Source organism: Macaca fascicularis, chromosome X, assembly GCF_037993035.2.
Source record: "Macaca fascicularis isolate 582-1 chromosome X, T2T-MFA8v1.1".
In the NCBI taxonomy this organism is placed as follows: Eukaryota; Metazoa; Chordata; class Mammalia; order Primates; family Cercopithecidae; genus Macaca; species Macaca fascicularis.
This window is the reverse complement of record NC_088395.1, coordinates 54,435,000-54,452,312: the sequence shown is the minus strand read 5'-3', so window position 1 is coordinate 54,452,312 and position 17,313 is coordinate 54,435,000. Positions and strand designations below refer to the sequence as shown.

The window sequence follows — 17,313 nt, the reverse complement described above, 5'->3', positions numbered from 1 at the left end:
GTGACCGCAGGTCTTTGTGACTGTGTGTAACTAGGCTTTCAGGAGGGCGATCACCTACAGTTGGGTGAGATGGTGTAAATAACACCAAGTGTTTCTATGACTGAGTGGGCCCATTTGTGTCTAGTCATTTATGAGACTGTGTGTGATATAGGCTAACAGACCCTCTGTGGCGCTGAGTGGGAGGCCATGTGGCTGTGGCACAGCATAACCTACACCATGTGATGGTGGTACCTCCGGGAGCTCTTGACTACTACTCTCTTGTCCTCACACCTGTTTGCCTCCATCTCTCCCTCTGCAAGGGGTTTTTGTGGCTCCCTTCTGCTACAGGATGGATGTCAGCCTAGCATCCAAGGCCTTTCCCACTCCTCTCTGGCCCCACCTGACCTCTCTATCATTTGAGGCACTCCCACAGCCCCCTGCCCAGCCAGGATCACATGAGCCCCACATTCCTTTCTTTGGGGTGGGGGATCCCTCACTGCCTCCCAGACCAAATCCTCTCTCCTAAGCATGACCATCATCTCCTCTAGAGCCAAAGATAGAGGTGGCTTTAGGGGACATACAGTGAGGGAAGAGGGACAGTACAAAAAGGCCTCCCCTTTTTCCGAACTGGCTGCTTGATTTAAAGTTATTTCTGTGACCTGACCTCTGGATGCTGCACGTGTGTGTGTGGCAGGGGTGGAAGATGCATGTGGGTCTGTGTAGATGTGGAAGTTGAGGAGGGTAATACAGATTGCTGAGAAGTTGGGATTTTGTGTTCATTTTTCTTCTTCTTCTTTTTTTTTTTTTTTTTTTCTTGAGACGGCATCTTGCTCTTTTGCCCAGGCTGGAGTGCGGTGGGGTGATCTCAGCTCCCTGGAACTTCCACCTCCCAGGCTCAACCGATCCTCCCACCTCAGCCTCCCAAGTAGCTGGGAATACAGGTGCACACCACCATGCCCAGCTAACTTCTATATTTTTTGTAGAGACAGAGTCTCACTTTGTTGCCCAAACTCATCTCGAATTCCTGAGCTCAAGCAATCCTCCTTTCTTGGCTTCCCAAAGTGCTGGGATTACAGGCATGAGCCACTGTGCCCAGCCAGAAGTTGGGATTTCAAGAAGCAAAACTTGCTCATGAAACACAATTTCATCATTTTTAAGCATACTTAGCTGCACAAAATTGTAAACAAGAAAGTCTAGATATTGTCAGAACCTTAACAAAAACGTTGAAGAATGGTTTATACTCAGCATACCTATGTGGCTGTATAAACAAAGGCCGCAAATGCATATATAAAGTTCAGGGTGCTCACAGCCACCCCCCAGCCTGGTTAAACTCACTAGTAATACTGCCTGCTGACATACATGGAATCAATGCACTAGTCACAAAGAATTCTTATCTGTTGATGAAAACAGCCAGCCCCAGCCCTGGGTCTGGCTCTCCATCTGAGGGCTAGGATAGGGGCTTCCCAGAAAAACACTGTGGCCAGGAAAGGGGCTCAGAGAAACCCAATACCCCAGATAGCTGCTAAGACATGCCAGTCTTAACTTTAACCCCATTCCCCTTTGGGTTAAAGTCAGTTACTTCACACCCATTTTCTCTCTTCCTGCAGGGCTGCACCAGGGAAACCGGATCCTGGTTAAAAGTTTGTCCCTTGACCCTGGCCAGAGCCTAGAGCCTCATCCAGAAGGTCCCCAGAGGCTTCGCTCAGACCCAGGCCCCCCCACCGAAACCCCTAGCCAGCGTCCTTCACCACTGAAGCGGGCACCGGGCCCAAAGCCACAGGGTAAGTGGTCCCGGAAAAGAGCAGAGAAGTGGCCCAGGGGAGGGGTCAGAGGAAGGGAGAAGTTAGCCAGTGGCAGAGAAGAGGGTTTTGTTAGAAGGATGGGGAGGCACCGTGCTCCGGGGGCAGTGCTACCTACCTAGTGCACAGAGGGCTGTGGCCTGAGGCTAATGTGTGCATACTGTGATCTCATCTCAGCCCCTTTGTGTCTACCTCAGGCAAAGGTGCAGATTGTGGTTTGTGGAGGGGGTTGTGGCCTGGCCATGACAGCCAGCCACCTCCAAATCCAGCTTTTTTTTTTTTTTTTTTTGAGACAGAATCTCACTCTGTTATCCAGGCTGGAGTGCAGTGGCATGATCTTGGCTCACTGCAACCTCTGCCTCCTGAGTTCAAGCAATTCTCCTGCCTCAGCCTCCCAAGTAGCTGGGACTACAGGCACGTGCCACCACGTCCAGCTAATTTTTGTATTTTTAGTAGAGATGGGATTTCACCATGTTAGCCAGGCTCAAATCCAGCTCACTGATGTCTCCCTTCTCTCTTCCCTATTCATCTCTCCAGTGCCCCCAAAGCCCAGCTACCTGCAGATGCCCCGGATGCCACCCCCACTGGAGCCCATCCCCCCTCCACCATCACGCCCACTGCCTGCCGACCCCCGAGTGGCCAAAGGCCTGGCCCCCAGAGCAGAGGCCAGCCCCAGTTCTGCAGCAGTATCCTCACTGATTGAGAAGTTTGAAAGGTGAGTCTGGTCCCTAGGGCACCCTCTAGGGGAAAGGGGGAGCCTGGGACAGGAAAGGATAGTCAGGAGAGGCCTCTCAGTCAAGCTCATACCCTGCCTCCATGTGTGTCCACCACCCACCTCAGAGAGCCTGTGATTGTCGCCTCGGATAGGCCAGCCCCTGGCCCCAGCCCAGGTCCCCCAGAGCCAGCCATGTTGCCACAGCCACCCTCGCAGCAACCAGTGCCCCAGCTCCCAGAGGGCGAGGCCTCTCGCTGCCTGTTCCTGCTGGCTCCTGGGCCCCGGGACGGCGAGAAGGTGCCCAACCGGGACAGCGGCATTGATAGCATCAGCTCGCCATCCAACAGCGAGGAGACCTGCTTCGTCAGTGATGACGGGCCCCCCAGCCACAGCCTCTGCCCTGGGCCCGCTGCCCTGGCTAGTGTGCCTGTTGCCTTGGCCGACCCCCACCGGCCTGGCTCCCAAGAGGTTGACAGTGACCTGGAGGAGGAGGACGACGAGGAGGAGGAGGAAGAGAAGGACAGAGAAATCCCAGTGCCCCTGATGGAGAGACAGGAGTCTGTGGAGGTACTGACCTGTGTTCACTGAGAGGCAGGACCATGTGGAGAACCTGGGAGCCTTTTATGCTTGATTCTTCCCCTAGCTCAGTATTTCTCGAAATAAGACCTTGTTTCCAAGCTCTGTGACACTGGGCAAGTCTTTTCCCCCTCCGCTCCCCTACCATAAGCCTCAGTTTCCTTATTTGTAAAATGGAAAGTCTCTTACATCCATAGAGACTTCTCCACAGCTGGAGGAGGGGCGCAAGAGCTAGAGCCCTGCAGGGGCCTGAGGCTGTGCAGATGAAGGCTCTTGGCAGCAGGGACCCCTTTCTGTGCCTGGGCAGCCTAACATTTCTTCAGAAGGCACCCTTGCACTTGAGTTAGATCTCAGCCAGAATACTTGCTCTACTAGGACCAAGCTCAAGTGTGGGGGCCAAAGCCAGGGACTGCCAGCATGGCAGGTAGTCAACAAATATATCTAACGAATAGGAAACTGGGCCAACAGGCAATGAGTTTTATACGTTCTTATACTTTTGTGCTTTTCTCACACCCCAGGTACTCAGCAAGCCCTTGCTGATAGTGTACTGAATAGGTGAATAAATGATTAATTAACATTTATACGCCGTTTAATCTGTAGTCTGCTGTGTTTTATTCATACATTATCAATAGACTTCGGTCCTATTATTATTTTGTTTTTGTTTCTCGCCAGCCTCTACGTTAAATAGATCCTATTATTATCTGTATTTATGGATGAGGCGTCCTAAATACAGAGCTGTTAAAGAAGTTATGCAAGCTAGTGAATGGCAGAGCTTAGGATTTGAACCCAGGAAGTCTGACTTACCATCCCAAAAATGCTTAACCACTACACTCTGCTGAGTCAGAATAGAGAGAGCAGGTGAATGAGTTGTTGAGTGAGGGAGTGCATATCATCAGAATGGAGGGGTAGGCCTTATGGTAGACTGGGGAGTCAGGGATGAAGCTGAAGGACTTACAGATCTGGAGATGGGGGTCAAGGTTATCTTAGGGTGGTATTAGGCTTAGAGTGGCATGGGAACTGTTTTAAGAATTCTGGGGGCTTGGATGAGGGTTAGGATAGAGGATGATGGATCGGGGGTTACTGTTTCTCCTTTCCAGTTGACTGTGCAGCAAAAGGTGTTTCACATTGCCAATGAGCTCCTGCAAACTGAGAAGGCCTACGTTTCCAGGCTCCATCTCCTGGATCAGGTGAGTGACCCCTTGCGGGTACCAGGGCCCCAGGACCTTGTAGGTGCATTTCAAGGAGGAAGTGATAGGGCCTGAGTTCAATCCCACCATTGTGGCCAGAATTTAGAGGCGGTAAGACTCCTCTCTGACCTTGAAGTCAACTTGTCCATGAAGCCAACTCTGATTATGCCCCAAGCTTGATCGTGATACCAACCCTCACTCCTAATGCTGGGCAGGTATACCAGCCCTGACTGCGACCTGACACTAGTACTGACTCAGACCCAGATCCTGAATTTATCCCTAGCTGTGAACTTCATTCTAACCCTAGCCCTATTCCAGATCCCAAATCCACTAGAATCCCTGAGAGTAGAGATTTTTATCTTTGTTCACTGCTCTATCTTACCCTCTGTGACAGTGCCTCGCACACAACAGACACTCAAAAATATTCATTAGGCCGGGCGCGGTGGCTCAAGCCTGTAATCCCAGCACTTTGGGAGGCCGAGGCGGATGGATCACGAGGTCAGGAGATCGAGACTATCCTGGCTAACATGGTGAAACCCCGTCTCTACTAAAAATACAAAAAACTAGCCGGGCGTGGTGGCGGGCGCCTGTAGTCTCAGCTACTTGGGAGGCTGAGGCGGGAGAATGGCGTGAACCCGGGAGGCGGAGCTTGCAGTGAGCCGAGATCACGCCACTGCACTCCAGCCTGGGAGACACAGCGAGACTCCATCTCAAAAAAAAAAAAAAAAAAAATTCATTAAATAAACGGATCTAATTCCAACTTTCTCTCTGACCCGAATCTAATTCTAAGCCTAACCTTGATCCTGACTTCTAATTGTTCCAAAGCCTAACTCTTGGCAGCAGGGACCCCTTTCTGTGCCTGGGCAGCCTAACATTTCTTCAGAAGGCACCCTCGCACTTGAGTTAGATCTCAGCCAGAATACTTGCTCTGCCAGGATCAAGCACAAATGTGGGGGCCAAAGCCAGGGACTGCTGGAATAACCTGAAATCCATCTCCCCAATATATAACCCTAACCCCATTCCCTGTCTCCTCAGTCTCAAGACCAATGCTGATTCCAAAGCTCCACAAGCCTCCCCACAAATACTGCCCTCACCCATAAGCTGCCCCTTCACCAGCCAAGCCCCAGGCCCAGCTGGGCTGAGTGCTTCTGCCCTGCCCCACAGGTGTTCTGTGCCCGGCTGCTGGAAGAAGCTCGGAACCGCAGTTCCTTCCCGGCCGACGTTGTCCACGGCATCTTCTCTAACATCTGCTCCATCTATTGCTTCCACCAGCAGTTCCTGCTGCCTGAGCTAGAGAAGCGCATGGAGGAATGGTGAGGGGCCCTAGACCTAGACTGCCCACTCCCCTGTCCACCTGCCTGCCGAGCCCAGACCCAGAGGTGTACACAAGACTTCATTGCTACTTGCTCTTCCTCTTAGTGACTTTTGAAAAAAGAATCAGAGCCGGGCACGGGGCCATCCCAGCACTTTGGGAAGCTGAGGCAGGTGAATCACCTGAGGTCAGGAGTTTGAGAACAGCCTGGCCAACATGGCAAAACCCTGTCTCTACTAAAAATATTAAAAATTACCCTGGCCTGATGGCACGTGCCTGTAGTCCCAGCTACTCGGGAGGCTGAGGCACGAGAATCACTTGAACCCGGAGGCAGAGGTGTGGTGACCCAAAATTGCACCATTGCACTCCAGCCTAGGTGATAGAGCTAGACTCTTAAAAAAAAAAAAAAGAAAAAGAAAAAAGAATCAGGCCCAAGCTCTGCCTTCCAGGACCTCCCAGTCTGATGTGGAACACAGACCAGAACTCAGAAAATTACAACAGAATAGCATAGCCTGCAGGAGTATTAGGTTAGGAGCCAAATTGGCTGAGTTCAAATTCCAGCTGTGCCAATTGGTAACTTTGAGCAAGTTTCTTAAGTTGCTGTGCCTCAGTTTCCTCATCTATAAAATGGGGGAAAATAATAATGGCCTACCTTGTAGGGTTGTTTTAAGGATTAAATAACTTAATACATAAAAGAGCTTAGAACAGTACCAGTATAGGCCAGGCATGGTGGCTCACGCCCGTAATCCCAGCACTTTGGGAGGCCGAGGCGGGCGGATCACGAGGTCAGGAGATCGAGGCCATCCTGGCTAACACGGTGAAACCCAGTCTCTACTAAAAATACAAAAAATTAGCCAGGTGTGGTGGTGGGCCCCTGTAGTCCCAGCTACTGGGGAGGCTGAGGCAGGAGAATGGTGTGAACCTGGGAGGTGGAGCTTGCAGTGAGCTGAGATCATGCCACTGCACTCCAGCCTGGGTGACAGAGCAAGACTCCGTCTCAAAAAAAAAAAAACAAAAAGCAAACAAACAAACAAACAAAAAACAGTACCAGGTGTATACAATAAGTGCTCAATGGACGTGAGCCTTTTTTATTTTTACAGTGCTATGATAGAGCAGAGAATGGGAGGCTGTGGGAATCCAGACAACTGGACCAAGCCTAGCTTGGAGATTACAGAAGGATTCAGTGAGAAGGTGATGCCTAAGCTGAGTCCTCAGGTAGAAGGGCAAGGTTTACAGGCAGCCTCCCAGGCTCCAGGCCTTCTTCCAATCCAGCCTTTAGAGTCCACACAATTTGCCAGAATGGTCTTTCTAAACAACAGTCAGACCGTGTCTCTCCCTGCTTAAAATCATGTCCGCATTCCCCATACCTACAGATTCTCCACACCTACAGAGTCAAGTGTGACCCCCTCACCAGACTGTGACCACAGAGGGCCAGCATGAAGCCTGGTTCCTATATTTCCCCACGAGTCTGTGAACCCTGAGGGCTGGGACCAGGTCTGGTTTGCTTTGCTCCTGCACCAGACTGACCAATGAGGAGTAAGACCAGGCCTGGTCTCTTTGTCTTACCTACCAGATGGTGACCCTCTCAGGGCTCAAATGGGTGTGACTCATTTCTGTGTCCCCAGCATCACCCAGCACACAATTGATAATCAGTATATGAAGTGGTCCTGGCAGTAAGGTCTCAGGGTGGGTACTCCAACCAGCACTCGGGCAGGGCAGAATTGAGGCAGGTGGCATCCCAGGCTGTGGTCTGAAGTCAAGCCGAGCCTCTTGGCCTCATTGGCCTGTAATGTAAGCAGTATTTCTGAAGGAGCAGACTAGCTGAGAAGTAGGTTTCTAAGACTGAGATGAAAGGTATCTGGAGACCTGTGGGGGAAGATTCTGAGGGGCAAAGAGCAGCAGGACCACATCAGCCCCTAATTCCACCCCAGGGACCGCTACCCACGCATTGGAGACATCCTGCAGAAACTGGCCCCCTTCCTCAAGATGTATGGTGAGTATGTGAAGAACTTTGACCGGGCTGTGGAGCTGGTCAACACCTGGACAGAGCGTTCCACCCAGTTTAAAGTCATCATCCATGAGGTGCAGGTAAGTGGTCAAGCTGGAGGGAGCAGACTGGGGGAGGAGAGGTCTGCAGGGACGTGGTGGGGGATCTGCAGCCAGTTCTGAGCCCCTCTGCTTCTGCCTGTCACAGAAGGAGGAAGCCTGTGGCAACCTGACATTGCAGCACCACATGCTGGAGCCTGTGCAGCGCATCCCCCGCTATGAGCTTCTTCTCAAGGACTATCTGTTAAAGCTGCCCCATGGCTCCCCGGACAGCAAGGATGCCCAAAGTGAGTGTGTGCACCCAGGCCCCTTCCTACTCCTCCACACTAATAACTCTAGGCCAGACCTCTGAGGCAGGACCCCAAGACTTAATTCACAGGGTCAGCCTTCCATTGCCTCATGATTGAGATCCCAGAGGAGGATCTCCAAACTGAAAGGCCCACACTGAGGTTCTGAAGTGAGACCCCAGGATGAGATCCTCCTTCTGAATGTTCTCTTTGGGTATTCAGGCAGGGCCCTCCAAGTTGAAACCCCTGCCCGAATACCTGAAGAGAACATTCAGAAGGAGACCCCCAACCTGAACTTCCCAACTGGAAGCCCAGAGTTTGAGGAGCATGCCTATTATGATCCCCTAAAGGAACTCATCCATTTCCTAGATTGAGACCCCAAGGCTGACCCCTAGACTCACCCCCAAATGAAGTTGTACCAAATGAGAAAGGAAACTGAGCCTGAAACTTCAGGGACTGAGCCACCACGCTGAGAGGCCAGACTGACCTCTCAGGCCAAACCCACATCACAGAATCTCCACAGCTGAGCAACCCAGAGAGAGCCCTGGCTCATCAATTTTCCATCCTCCAGATTTAGAGCTTTCCTCCATGTCCATCAGCCACTACCCAGAATGAACCTCCCAAAAGAACCTCCAAATTGAGCACCCTAGACTGGACCCCAAATTTTCCACCTCTCAAATTTGGATCTCTAGGCTGAGATACCTCCTCCCCAGACTGAATCCTTACACATTGAACCACTAGAAAAGTCTTCTATCCCGATTCCTCCAGTATCAGCCTGAACCCCATACCCCAGATAGAGCTCCCCACAGCCTACCCCACTTTCTCTTCCCCAGATTGTTATTTTCATTCATTCATTCATTCACTTAACAGCTACTTACTGAGCACCTCCATGTTTTTGTGCATTGTTCTAGGTACTGGGGATATAGAGGTGAACAAAACAGACAAGGTCCTTGATCTCAGGGAGCATATATTCTAGTCAGCAAGAGACACAGTAAACAAAAATAATAAACACACAGTAGAGGCCAGGCGCAGTGGCTCATGCCTGTAATCCCAGCACTTTGGGAGGCCGAGACCAGGGGATCGCCTGAGGTCAGGAGTTTGAGACCAGCCTGGCCAACATGGTGAAACCCTGTCTCTACTAAAAATACAAACATTAGCTGGGCGTGGTGGCGGGCACCTGTAATCCCAGCTATTCGGGAGGCTGAGGCAGGAGAATTGCTTGAACCCAGGAGGCGGAGGTTGCAGTGAGCCGAGATTGTGTCACTACACTACAGCCTGGGCAACAGAGCAAGACTTCATCTCAAAAAAAAAAAAAAAAGATAGCTGGACGTGGTGGTGGGTGCCTGTAATTCCAGCTACTCGGGATGCCAGTGCAGGAGAATCACTCGAACTCGGGAGGCAGAGGTTGCATTGAGCTGTGATTGAGCCACTGCACTCCAGCCTGGGTGATAGAGTGAGACTCCATCTCAAGAATAAATAAATAAGTAACTAAATACACAGTAGAATATTAGATAGGTGCTGAGTGTAATTCTGAGAGTTAGAAGAGGGTGGCATGACAGTGGCTGGAGAGCCTACTTGAGATTGGGTGGCCTGTCTGACTAGAAGACAGTGAGTCAAAACCTGAATAAAAAGAAGGTAAGCACATGCCTGTTGGAGTGGAGCATGTTCCAGGCAGAGGCAACAGCAAGTATAGTGTCCAAGGCAAGGGGAGATATTAGAGGAGGTGGGGTGCTGGACAGGTTGCATATCTCTGAACGTGACAAGTGAGAGTAGAATGGTAGAAATGGGGTTGGAGAGAGGAGCAAAGACTGAAGGCCAAGATAAGGAGATGGATTTTATTCTGAGTGTGGTGGGTAGCCATGGGAAGGTTTCGATGTTGATCACTTGGGGAGCAAGAGAGAGAGCTGAGAGATCAGTTAGAAGGCTTTTGCAATAATCCAAGTGAGAAAAGTTGGCTTGGATGAGGACAGTAGCAGTAGAATCTGTGAGAAATGGTTGGATTCAGGATATATTCTTTTCAGAAGCAGCACTGAGAGGACTAGGGTGGAGTGGATGCAGGGCTTGAGAGAAAGAGTCAGGAATGACTCGTAGGTTTTTGGCTGGTGGTGATGGTTTCTAAGATGATCTTAGGAGTCTGTTTTTGGACATGTTCAAAGTGAGCTGCTAGTCAGGCAGTTAGATGAATCTAGAATTCCAGGGAGAGATTTGGATGTCATTTGCACATAGATAGTATTCCAAAGCCATAGGGCTGGCCGAGATCACCAAAGGGAGTAAGTGTAAAAGGAGGGGAAAGAGGGCCAAGGACAAACCTCAGGGAAGTGGAATCAGCAAAGGAGACTTAGAAGGAGCAGTCCTAGGCTGGGTGCGGTGGCTCACACCTGTAATCCCAGCACTTTTGGAGGCCGAGGCAGGTGGATCACGAAGTCAGGAGTTTGAGACCAGCCTGGCCAACATGGTGAAACCCCGTCTCTACTGAAAATACAAAAATTAGCCAGGTATGGTGGTGCACGCCTGTAATCCCAGCTAGTCAGGAGGCTGAGGCAATAGAACCACTTGAACCCGGGAGGCAGAAGTTGCAGTGAGCCGAGGTGGCGCCACCGCACTCCAGCCTGGGTGACAGAGTGAGACCCCATCTCAAAAAAAAAAAAAAAAAAAAAAGGAGGAGCCCTAAAGGTAGGAAGAAAACAAAGAAAGTGTGGGGTCCTAAAAGCCATAAGAATGGGGGTTGAGGCCGGGTGTGGTGGCTCACACCTGTAATCCTAGCAATTTGGGAGGCCGAGGCAGGTAGATCACCTGAGGTCTGGAGTTTGAGACCAGCCTGAATAAAAAGGAGGTCTGGCGTTTGGCCAAGATGGTGAAACCCCGTCTCTACTAGAAATACAAAAATTAGCCAGGTGTGGTGGCCGTGCCTATAATCCCAGCTACCCTGGAGGCTAAGGCAGGAGAATCGCTGGAACCTGGGAGGCCGAGGCTGCAGTGAGCCAAGATCGTGCCACTGCACTCCAACCTGGGCCACAGAGTAAGACTCCCATCTCAAAAAAAAAAAAAAAAAAAGAATGGGGAGTGGACAGTTGTGTCCACTGCTGTGTCCACTTCCCATACTAAGCCTCCTCCACCCCGCCAGATGGGGCACTTCACTACCAAGCCTGGACCCCTAGAAAGAACTAGGCCTCTAGAAAGTTTAATAGCTAAGCTCTACAAGCAGATATCTGCAGCATAAGTAAGTACCTCATTCCTCCTGCTGAAAAAGAGCCCTCACTGATGTGCCAGCCTGAACTTCTAGAAAGGGCCTTCCAGACTGATTCCCTGGGATGGGCCCCATGGACTGACATCTCCAAACTGAACCTTCATACTAAGCCCAGTCTGAGGTCCCAGTTATAGATCCCAACACTGGTTTCTCAAACTAAGATCCCCAGACTGGGCCTCTTCCCACCTGGAATACTCTTCCCACCCTGCGTCCTGAGAGTGGGGTCCCAGTGAGAGCCTTCAGCCTGAGGTCCCCAAAAGAGCTTCCCAGTCTGATCTCCTTGGCCACCATTCTATAGACAAGTATTGCCAACTGAGCACCCTAGATTAATTCTCCTATTTCGTATCCCTCAGACTGAAACTTTCAGCCTGAACTTAAAAGACTGACTCTCCAGGTCTGTCCTATAGACTGAAGCCCCACTGTGCCCCCAGACTGGATTCCTTGAGTTCCCCAGGGGGAACCCTGAAATTCAGCAGCCCAGACTGAGCTCCAGACAGAGATTCCAGGCTGTGTTCTCCCCAGCCCAAGTCCCCTAGACTGATGACCCCTATTTTTCTTTTTTCTTTTTCTTTTCTTTTCTTTTTTTTTTTTTTTTTTATGAGACAGAGTCTTGCTCCATTGCCCAGGCTAGAGTGCAGTGGCGTGATCTCGGCTCACTGCAACCTCCGCCTTTCTGGTTCTAGCGATTCTGCAGCCTCAGCCTCCCGAGTAGCTGGGATTACAGGCACCCGCCACTGCACCCGGCTAATTTTTGTATTTTTAGTAGAGACGGGGTTTCACCATCTTGGCCAAGCTGGTCTCGAACTCCTGACCTCGTGATCCACCTGCCTCGGTCTCCAAAAGTGCTGGAATTACAGGCATGAGCCACCATGCCCGGCCAACGACCCCTATTTTTCATTTACCAGATGGAGAGTCCCATGATGAGCTCCAGGACTAATGCCCTAGATTATGAGACTGTCCCCCAAATTAAGCTCAGGCTAAGTGCCTAGTCCCAGGTCCACATTGAGCTCCCAGGACTCAGTTCTGCAATTTTATTTTCACACTGGATCCCCAGCACAACATCCCCAGGTGAAAATTCTCCAAATAAGCTCCCTGCACTAGACCCAAAGTGAGCCACCAATGAAAACGACCTAGAGTGGGCTCCAGATAGAGTCCATTTTCTCAACTGTGTATCCTTGGGCAAGCTGCTCAGCCTCTCAGCCTAAGTTTTCTCACATGTAGAATGGGGATGACAATGATACCTACCTCATATGGTTGTTTTGAGAAGTAATGAGATAACCTGGGTAAAGCTCCTAGCACAATGCCTGGTACATGGTAAAGGCTCAATAAATGTTAGCTGCTTTTATTACTAAATGTGCTGGCTAATGCCCATCCCTCTAAAATTGGCCCCAGGTTGAATATGAGAAATTTATTTTTTATTATTTATTTATTTATTTATTTAAGAGGGAGTCTCCCTCTGTCACCCAGGCTGGAGTGCAGTGGTGGAATCTTGGCTCACTGCAACCTCCGCCTCCCAAGTTCAAGCAATTCTCCTGCCTCAGCCTCCCAAGTAGCTGGGATTACAGGCGCCCACCACCACACCTGGCTAAATTTTGTATTTTGGGTAGAGACAGGGTTTCACCATGTTGGCCAGGATGGTCTTGATCTCTTGACCTCATGATCTGCCCGCCTTGGTCTCCCAAAGTGCTGCGATTACAGGCATGTGCCACCACACCCAGCCTATTTTTATTTTTATTTTTTTTGAGACTGAGTCTCTCTCTTTTATTTATTTATTTATTTATTTATTTTGAGACGGAGTCTCGCTCTGTCGCCCAGGCTGGAGTGCAGTGGCGCGATCTCAGCTCACTGCAAGCTCTGCCTCCTGGGTTTACGCCATTCTCCTGCCTCAGCCTCCCGAGTAGCTGGGACTACAGGCGCCCGCCACCTCGCCCGGCTAGTTTTTTGTAGTTTTTAGTAGAGACGGAGTTTCACCGTGTTAGCCAGGATGGTCTCGATCTTCTGACCTCGTGATCCGCCCGTCTCGGCCTCCCAAAGTGCTGGGATTACAGGCTTGAGCCACCGCGCCCGGCCTCGAGTCTCTCTCTTTTGCCAGGCTGGAGTGCAATGGCACAATCTCGGCTCACTTCTATCTCCGCCTCCTGGGTTCAAGCAATTCCCCTGCCTCAGCCTCCCGAGTAGCTGGGACTACAGGCACGCACCACCACGCCTGACTAAGTTTTGTATTTTAGTAGAGATGGGGTTTCACCATGTTGGCCAGCATATTCTCAATCTCCTGACCTCATGATCTGCCCACCTCGGCCTCCCAAAGTGCTGGGATTACAGGCGTGAGCCACCGTGCCCGGCCTTTTATTATTATTATTTTTTTAAGTGAAAGCAAGTTTATTAAGAAGTAAAGAAATAAAGAATGGCTACTCCATAGGCAGTGCAGCCTGAGTTGAAGAAATTGAGTTTCCTGTTTTGTATCAATCCCAACCCTATCTCAGGCCCCAGCATGAACCTCAGAGCTTGAGCTTGGCCATCTGAGCTTCCCTAATGGAGCCTCCCAGATTGCACTCCCCACATCAAGTCCAGAGATGAAACTTTGTCCCCAGAAACAACTTCCCGGTCTGGTTTTCTGAGCTGTTCAGAATGAGAATCTCTGAATGAGAGCCCACCTGAGATATGCACACTAAGATTCTCAGCCCAAGATCCTAAGCTGAGCTCCCAATTTTTTACCCCTCAGACTAAATTCCCCAGGCTGAGCCTCACAGAATCATATGTCTGGTTCCCCAAACTGACTTGCCCACTTTCTACTTTCCAGACTGCACTCTAGAGCCTGGACCCTAGACCAGGCCATCTGGAACTCCTGGCCTCTGTTGCCTACAATGGGCCCAAGACTAAACTCCAAACCAAGATCCTAGACTGCCAAGCCCAGACCAGGCCCCACTAAAGCTTCCAAACCAAGCCCCTACATCAGGCCCCCCAGATTGCAGTCCCTAGCCTGAACCCCTAAGTGAAATTCTAGGCTGAAATCCCCACACTGAGGCCCCAGATAAGGACTGTACACCCTGGATCCTTGGAAATGCCGGTCTATACTCCACATGAGACATCTCCAGGCAGAGCTCGTTGTAACAAAGCCTCCAGTCAGAGCCCATCAGCCTACACAGGCCTGAGCTTGTGTGCCCACAACTTGCCAGAGTCTTCTTCCTATCCCCTTCCCTGGGTACCTCCTACCTCTACCACTCAGCCTGCCCCCTGCCCTGGGGTGGGGGAGATGTAGGATGTGTAGGAAAAGAGGCAGCTGGGAGATCATTCCCAGCTCTGATGCCAACTCTGCCACCCAGGTAGGCAACCTAGGGTGGCCACCTTCTCCCTGAGTCTTGATTTCCTCATTAGATAAATGGGGCACAATCACCTATGTTACAGGGTTGTTGTGAGGGTTGAAGGAGCTAATTTATCCAAAGCATCTGCCTGGAGAGGGCATTGGAACCTTGGCCCTGTCCTAGGGAGCTCCTAGTCTACTGAGGAATATGGATGCAGATGTATAAATACACGATGAGCACTGTGACTAGTGGGACAGAAGGGAGCAAAGGAGAATGTGAGAACCCAGACAGGGTCCTAACCCAGCCCGGCAACTCTGGGCAGGCTCACTGGAGGAGGTGAGCTGGATCCAGAAGACAGAGTGACCGTTGGCCAGATGAAGTAAGACGGGACATGTTTAGGGAGGTGCAGGAAGCTGGAGTGGTCAGCAGAAGCCACATCACCAAGGGCTTTGAGTCTTTCTCTTTTTTTTTTTGAGACGGAGTCTCGCTCTGTCGCCCAAGCTGGAGTGCAGTGGCATGATCTCAGCTCACTGCAAGCTCCACCTCCAGGGTTCAAGTGATTGTCCTGCCTCAGCCTCCCGAGTAGCTGGGATTACGGGCACATGCCACCATCCGTGGCGCATTTTTGTAATTTTAGTAGAGACGGGGTTTTGCCATGTTGGCTAGGCTGGTCTTGAAGTCAGGTGATCTGTCCCCCTTGGCCTCCTAAAGTATTGGGATTACAGGCGTAAGCCACCGCGCCCGGCCTCACCAAGGGCTTTGAGTGTTGGGCTAAAGGGCTAGGTCTTTACCCTGCAGGCACAGGGGAGCCACTGACAGATTTGAGCAGAGGAGTGGCAGTAAACAGTGTGAGAAAGTTCCTTCTGGCAGCCAGGATTTCGGAAGAAGGGTTGGAGATTAGAGCCCGGCCCCTGAAAGGCATGTGGACGCCTGAGCTGGGACTGGGGCCATAGATCTCCTTGAGCACCAAAACTTGGTCATGAAGAGAGAGCCTCTTAGGAAAACAAGACTTGGTTGGCCAGCCATATGGACCTTCTTCAGAAGCACCTCTGCTCCTCCAGCACAGGCTGATCTGAGTGGGGAGATCCCAACGGGGTACACGGAGACTGTGGCCAGGCCTTAAGCATGGGTGGGATTTATTAGTGGGTGGAGATGTACAGGGACTTATTTCAGCTTTTTTTTTTTTTTTTCTGACAGTACCTGGTCACTATAGGAAATATGGAAATTACAGAAAAAGATGAAGTAGGGAAAAAAATCACCTGTGATCTGAGCCCCCAGAGAATAAGCACAATGAACATTGTGACATAAATTCTTCCTGGTGTTTTTTAGACATGTATACTTGTAAAAGTGAGATCATTCTATATAAACATGTTTGTATCCTTTTCTTTTTTTTTTTTTTTTTGAGACGGAGTCTCATGCTGTTGCCCAGGCTGGAGTGCAGTGGCGCGATCTCGGCTCACTGCAAGCTCCGCCTCCTGGGTTCACGCCATTCTCCTGCCTCAGCCTCCTGAGTAGCTAGGACTACAGGCGCCCGCCACCGCGCCCGGCTAATTTTTTGTATTTTTAGTAGAGACGGGGTTTCACTGTGGTCTCGATCTCCTGACCTTGTGATCCGCCCGCCTCAGCCTCCCAAAGTGCTGGGATTACAGGCTTGAGCCACCGCGCCCGGCTGTATCCTTTTCTTAAAACACCCTGAGCATTTCCCAGATTATTTAAAGCCCTACATGAGGATCATTTGTAAAGGTTGTTTAATATTCCATTATATGAAGACAGCATAATGTATTTAACTGAACCCCTACAGGTGGCCATTTGTTTTGGCAGGGAAGAGGCACGGCCTCTTTTCTTTCTTTCTTTCTTTTTTTTTTTTTTTTTGGCAGGGAAGAGGTACAGGTGGGTGTGCTCCCCTACAGATAGACATTTTTGTTTCCCACTTGGAACTGTTGTAAATACCAATATGATGAAAGTGTGTTTGTGTATAGAATGTGTATTTTCCTAGCACAGATACCCAGAATCAGAACCATTGAGACAAAGAACAGGATCATCTCATTGTTTCTTTCTATGGCTTTTTCTGATTATAAAAGTAATACATGTTCTTTGTCAAAAATATGGAAAATACAGAAAAACTAAAGAAGATAATAAAAACCACCCATAGTCCCACCGTCCAGAGACAACATGGGTATGCTTCCTTCTGGTTACATATGTAACTCTTATTGTTATTATTAATGGTAATAATAATCTTGGCAAGCTTGCATTTTTTTTATTGGCTGCCAACTATTCCATCTATTGTGATTCTGGCATTGTGACATTGGACATCTGATTTTAAATGATGTTGCTGTGGACCTCTTTGAGAGTGAAGCTTTCTGAGATGGGAGGGTGTGATCAAGCCAGGAGGAGGTGTTCAGGGAGGAAAGAAACCCCGAGGCCGGGTGCGGTGGTTCATGCCTGTCATCCCAGCACTTTGGGAGGCTGAGGTGGGTAGATCACAAGGTCAGGAGTTTGAGACCAGCCTGGCCAACATAGTGAAACCCCATCTCTACTAAAAATAAAAAATTAGCTGGCGTGGTGGCACACGCCTGTAGTCCCAGCTACTTGGGAGGCTGAGGCAGGAGAATCGCTTGAACCTGGGAGGCAGAGGTTGTGGTGAGCCGAGATCATGCCGCTGCAATCCAGCCTGGGCAACAGAGCGAGACTCCCTCTCAAAAGAAAAAAAAAAAAAAGGAGCCCCGGAAAGGCTCCTCTCTGCTAGTCCCCCATCTGACCTCACCTCTCTATGCCTGTAGAGTCTCTGGAGCTGATAGCCACAGCAGCAGAGCACTCGAATGCTGCCATCCGCAAAATGGTGAGTGGCCCTTCTAGCCCCTGC

General features: G+C 50.3%; 1 protein-coding gene across 1 annotated transcript in view; it reads left to right on the top strand.

Moving 5' to 3' along the window:
* Positions 1-17,313, top strand: part of FGD1 (FYVE, RhoGEF and PH domain containing 1) — a 52,364-nt gene that overhangs the window by 24,087 nt on the left and 10,964 nt on the right. The window contains exons 2-9 of the mRNA XM_005593676.4: positions 1,587-1,760; positions 2,316-2,493; positions 2,619-3,060; positions 4,167-4,256; positions 5,421-5,569; positions 7,500-7,656; positions 7,763-7,901; positions 17,231-17,289. Coding sequence (XP_005593733.1) covers positions 1,587-1,760; positions 2,316-2,493; positions 2,619-3,060; positions 4,167-4,256; positions 5,421-5,569; positions 7,500-7,656; positions 7,763-7,901; positions 17,231-17,289 — 1,388 coding nt within the window. The remainder of the gene's footprint in view (positions 1-1,586; positions 1,761-2,315; positions 2,494-2,618; positions 3,061-4,166; positions 4,257-5,420; positions 5,570-7,499; positions 7,657-7,762; positions 7,902-17,230; positions 17,290-17,313) is intronic.